Source organism: Lepisosteus platostomus, chromosome 10, assembly GCF_059453375.1.
Source record: "Lepisosteus platostomus isolate fLepPlt1 chromosome 10, fLepPlt1.hap1, whole genome shotgun sequence".
Classification (NCBI taxonomy): Eukaryota; Metazoa; Chordata; class Actinopteri; order Semionotiformes; family Lepisosteidae; genus Lepisosteus; species Lepisosteus platostomus.
In genome coordinates, this window is record NC_142620.1 from 24,548,574 (window position 1) to 24,554,686 (window position 6,113).

Below are 6,113 nucleotides of genomic sequence, written 5' to 3' on the forward strand. Positions count from 1 at the left end.
TAGGATGGGGAATAGAAAACAATTATTACAACAAAGAGTTGTTGGTTCCTGGAAGAAGCATTCCAGCTAGATTGCTGAGGCCAAAACTGTTGGTTCCTAAAACAAGCAGCTGGATGATTTTATCTTTATTTCCTTTCTGAATCAAACTGACTGGCTTTTTGATCCATGGAATGTCCTTATGTTCTTATGACTTTTGTTTGTTTCACCAAGATCTGGATTACATCAAAATGTCAGCTCATCCTGTCCAGCTACAAATTATAATCCAGTATTTACTTCATAGAAGGGATTTTGTAATTAAGGAGAAGTCAGCATCAGTTGTCAGGTTTTTGATTTGTGATTATGCAGATGGTTGAAGCTTTAACTGAATTCATAAGAGATAATTATAAGACATTACAACACGTTATAGAACAGAAGAAATTAAATGGAAACAATTAGACAAAGTCAATTTCTGGGCTCCCCACAATGGTATTTTTTAATTTTAGTCTTCGGGAAAGTGTTCTTTCTTCATGGGTTATGTAGGTTAGTAGTAGTAGTAGTAGTAGTAGTAGTAGTAGTAGTAGTAGTAGTAGTAGTAGTAGTTTTCCAGGACTATAAAGAATCTAGTGAAAGGACATACTGTATCAGTACTGATCCTCGGTATCCATAGTTTTGTCTTTTAACTAAGTATAAACTGAGTAAGACATATGTGTTAAAAATAAATGACATTTTAAAATGCTTAACCTCTCTGAAGTAAGGGGCAACAAACAGAGTTGTTCAAGTTTGATTTTTAAACTATTCCCGTTGTGTGTTTCAGGTACCAAGATTATGAATTCATAAGTGACAATTCCATATCTTGGTCTGCGGGCCTGCACAATCGCTACACAGAGAATTCACTGCGGGGTGTCATCCTTGATATTCACTTCCTCTCCCAGACAGACTTTTTGGTCTGTACTTTCTCATCACAGGTCAGTGTCTCCAAACCAGATGAAATTCCTCAATATGTCAGATGTGCTTTGAAGACAGTCATCATCATTCTGCATTCTAGTCTACCATATATAATGCCATATATTACTTATACCATATATTAGTTTTCTTATAAACCACAAGTTTTGAAAATATTGAGGAATAGGTGTGTGATCATAGGAATGTGTATCTATAAACCAGCTAACTTAATAAGGAAGCTCGAAATATAGTTATTTCAACAGGTATTTTTCAGCACTGATATGTTTGTGAAATAAAAAATAAAAGGCGTTGAGCATTCCTCTGAAAACCATTTCACCAAGTGTACTCCACACAATCTTTTTAACTACACGCACTTTAACACATGGCACATACAGTATGCCAAATCTCAAGACTGTCATTGGAAACATCTTCCACATAATCCATGTTGCCAGGCCACTTCAGATTTATTGGAAAATCTTACATAGCAGTAATCTTAAAAGGTATTACTTTAAATGACATTTTTGATAACCCCCATGTTTTTATGATTAATTGACATTGCTTCGTTTTACATTTAGTGTTGTTTCAGAACATATTTAATCTGATAAATACCTCTATTTTTTACTTCTTTTACTTGTCAAAAAATCTAAAACTTGTTTTTAATGTTAATTTGTGGAAACATGGTTAATATACCAGTTGTAGAGAAGTAATAAATGTCACTCATTAGAGAATAATGTATAATCTACTAGTTCTTGAATAACATTCTTAAATCAATTTCATTGGAATAATTGGAAAAGTTTTTGATTGGAATGCAGATTGTCAGGTCCCTAAATTTCAACCAAGAATTTTAAGGGCTATTTAATTAAGATATTTACAGATTGAAGCTACATTTCCTTTCATCAATCCATGTGGGTTCAAGCTGTGAGCTTCTTTTTGTACTGTTAATCTGAAGTGAAGATTTAATGGTAAGGCAAAAGAGCTACCACTCATCACAAATTTCACTTGATAGGTGAATTCTATGATACGATTATACTAAGCAAAATGTTTACTGTTACTTGCTGCAGTTATAAAAAAATCTTTATTAAAGTTAAAAAAGAGCAAAATTTAGATCCAAGACAAAAGTTCTGAAAAAGAGTGTGTCAGTCTTCCAGTTTCTCTGGAATAATTCGAAAAAAAAAGCTCTTATGCACAGTTTTATGAAGGTTAATTACAGTACCTTGCAAAGTATTCATCCCCTTGGACTTTTTCACATCTTATTGTGTTATAGCATGGAACCAGGATGTATTTAACTGAGAATTTTTGCTACTCATCAATACAAAGTACTCTATAATGTCAAAATGAAAACAAATCCAGACATTTTACTAAATTAATGAAAAATTTTGCAAGGCACTGTACCTCATTTAGCTCAGTCAAATAATGAGTCTCTGCTTTCTTAATGCAAGAAATTGTTTATGGCTAATAAAGTGAACTTATCCTGTTTGTTTTTTCCATATGTTCCTGTGTTGTATCTGTGCATTCTGATTGTGTTGTCATTCATAGGTTTGTCGAGTGGCCTACGAGATAATGCAAACCCTCCACCCTGATGCCTCATCATATTTCCATTCACTGGATGACATCTACTACTTTGGAGGACAGAACGCTCACAACCAGATAGCCATATACCCTCATCACCCTCGGACTGGAGAGGAGATCCCCCTTGAGCCGGGTGATGTCATAGGGGTAGCTGGGAACCACTGGGATGGTTATTCCAAAGGAATCAACAGGAAGATTGGCCGAACAGGGCTATATCCATCTTACAAAGTGAAGGAAAAGATAGAGACAGTGAAGTACCCAACGTACCCTGAAGCCGACAAGCAGATGCATCACTGAACTGATGGAGAGTGTTACTGGGTTTTTCCTTAATGCACACTCATCTCAGCTTGGCATTCACTGGGAAAGGGTACCTGTTTTAGGTTGTAAAAAATAAAAAAAATCTACTGTTACATGAAGGAATTGTGATCACCACTGTTTCTAAACAGGAACTGGACTAATGGTTGACACTTAAGACAATTCAGAAGTACCATCTGCTGAATGGGTTGTTGTTGTTTTTTTTTAAGGAACACCTTATCCCTCCCTGTTTTCATTGAATGTATCCTACCCAGGAACCAACCAATCTCTTTTTACTAGATAGACCTCACCCCCACCCCAGCACCACAGCTTATTCATTGGGTCCGATCATTTGCTATTAATTTACAATCCTTAAAATGTCACACTGCCATTTTGTGCTTTTAATGAGTGATATGAACATTTTTAGTTGTTGTGTGTGTCTGAATACGGTGCCTAAAAGAATTAAAATTCAATGGCTTTTTTTTAATTGCGCTGTTGTGCTCAGTATTGAAACTGAAGTGAAATTTGATCCTTAACTGTAAGATGCTTCTTGCATTGAGAACTGTGCCTCAACTGCAAGGCACAGAGAAGTCTGAACTCCATGAATGGTTCATTTGTTTGTTTGTTTGTTTGTTTGTTTGTTTGTTTTTAAACTTTTAACCTTATTGAGTTTTAATAAAGAAAAAAAGTCAATTGAAATGATCATTGTCATTACAAATTTTAGTAGCTCATGAAGAAATTTTCATACTTTTAAGTTTATGGGCATTGTCTTTGATAAAGGAACAAATAAATCTGAATAAGCCATTTAGTGTGTTCATTTCTGATTCTTCTTTTAGATCTTTAGATTAAGCTGGACCACATTATTCCAATATTATTAATCATCACAGGGCTTCTAGGTATGCTTTTATACAATTTGCAGCACAAGAAGTGTGTTAAAAGTCAAAGTCACACACTTAAATTTTAAGTGATATTTAGAAATACAAATAATTTAGAAATTAAAAAAAAAAATTGTTCAGACATGTTCACACATGTACTTGGTTTGAAGACTGAACAGTTTGGGATGTGGGACGTCAGCTGCCTGGCTGGAATATGACAGCTTGGATGTTGGAACACTCCCACTTGGCGGGCAGAGCAGAGAGATGAATGCAAGTGGAAGGATGGAGGTTTGTATGACAGAAAATGAATACTGAAAAGGGGGTATTCAGATGCCTTCAAACATCACCAAGCTGATGCAGCTTTGTCACGAGGAGTGGGCCAGAAATCCCCCCTAATGATGTGAGAGACCGATAAACTCTTACAGAAAAGTTATTGCTGCTGAAGGGGGTTGCACGTTATTGAATCACGGGGTGCACTTACTTTTTCACTAAAGGCTTCTGAATGTTGCCTGATTTTTTTATTTAATGAAGAAAATGTGTGTGCTGTTTGTCACACGAGGTTAGATTTATCTACTGGACTATGTGAAGGTCAAATATGTATTAATACTGTATATAAAACCATAGAATCTTAAGAAAGTGTACTGTATTTTATTTTTCACATCAATGTGTTTCTTGTACAGTATTGCAATAGCAATTCATTCAAACCATTTAGTTGCAGACTGCAAATTTGTGTGCAAATTGTTACAGGCATTTCAAATTTAGAGAGAGAGGACCTAATAAAAGATTAAGTTTACAATAACAAAAAAACTCCCTGCAGAGCCTGGTATTTCAGCTGCAACTGGTTTTCCTAATCCTAATTTACTGCCATATTTGAGTCAACTAGTAAGAAACTGTTCTAAAGAAAGAGTGCTTATTGTAATATTTGAATTTAGCCCACTTGCTTTGTCGAACAAAGGGAGTTGAAGCCTCCCTATGAGAAACCAAAGAACACACTTGGATAGAGTAGTCTAGATGCATATATTTATACCCTACTAAGTAGGGAAATGGAGGACTTGGGTGTTGTCTTCTGCTTGAAATTCCATTATGACTTAACTGCTATAAACCAAGGAGTCATTGAGTAAGACATACAGTGATGAGAATAAAAAGTCCATTTCCCTTTTCCATTGATTAACCAGTAGCCTATTCTGTCTATTGCTGCTTAGTCTTAGGGAATTAGGGTTATAGTACTTCTTTAATTTTATTTTTAAAAATCTGTTCTGGACTTGGATTAAGTAGTTTACCAAAGTTGGGCATCCATCTGTAATGTGTGTTAAAATGTTATTACTATGATGATAAGAATCAATATTTTCAGGAGACAGACTAAGAGTAATCACAGTTTGTGGTAATATCCAAAAACATAAATAATAAATTGTAGTTCAGGGTGCAACTACAATACATAATTAAAGAGGATACTAAAAACTTTGTATTGACATGCTGTGATATTTCTATAGTGTCTGGAATTCAAGTGGGTTATGCTGTCATTTTTTAAATGTCTACACTAAAATGTTGTGTTGTACTCTTTTCAGTCAAGGTTTTTTTTTTTAATACAGAAATTGATTTCTATAGTGATCATTTACAGAATTTTAACATATGCTTTTACCTCTATGGGTGTAGAGAGATCAACAGATTATGCTAATACCGAGGAGCACTTTGCTCAATTAATTGATTGGGAAAGTGTGTTCTTTAAAGAACAGCACACATGTATTAGATTAAGCTCAAATGCTAGAGTGTAAGGAGGCTCTAGAGCAGCAAAAATAAGAAAAGTTACAAATCAGAGGTCTTACAAACCATGTAGACTGTTTGGTAGTTAGTAGCTAATTGATCCAAGGGTTTCATCCAGCCTTCTCTTGAAGGAAGCCAAGTTATCGGCTTCAACAATATGGCTGAATTGCTTGTTCCATACTCCCACAACGTTTTGTGTAAAGAAATGCCCCTTATTCTCGGATTTAAATGCACTTCGCCATAGATCCATTTCTGACATCTGATTTCAGTGTTGTTTCTGAAGTCCATATGATTGCCTTTATTAATGCCTTGGAAGATTTTGAATATGTAAATCAGGTACCCAAGTAGTCAAATGTTGAAGAATAAAAATGTAATTATATCTTTTACCTGGTTGTTCTTTTCTGGATCAATTCAATTGTTTATTGACAATAAAGTGACACAAATAATGAAAAATGACTATAGAAAATATAGCAGGCTGTGGCTGTGTTATCAAGTACAACTTAAACAGCAATCAAAATATATTGAATCATACAACTGGAAACACAGATACAAAGGTATATAATTTCAGCTAACCCTGCAGATAGTTCCAAGTCATTGGTAGTATAAAATTGGAATGGTTTGTGTCAGTTGTTGATAGTTGCTCTTAGGAGCTTTAGTTTGATAAAGATATATCTTAAATTGTAGGATGTTACA

At 34.7% G+C, this 6,113-nt stretch overlaps 1 protein-coding gene across 13 annotated transcripts in view; it reads left to right on the forward strand.

Moving 5' to 3' along the window:
* LOC148653624 (alpha-(1,6)-fucosyltransferase) overlaps positions 1-3,588 on the forward strand; it is a 409,984-nt gene extending 406,396 nt beyond the window's left edge. For all 13 annotated transcript variants that reach the window (XM_088648865.1, XM_088648870.1, XM_088648868.1 and 10 more), the window contains 2 exons: positions 794-944; positions 2,458-3,588. In XM_088648865.1, the coding sequence (XP_088504991.1) occupies positions 794-944; positions 2,458-2,787 (481 nt within the window). In that variant the 3' untranslated portion in view covers positions 2,788-3,588. The remainder of the gene's footprint in view (positions 1-793; positions 945-2,457) is intronic.
* The last annotated feature ends 2,525 nt before the right edge of the window (positions 3,589-6,113 follow it).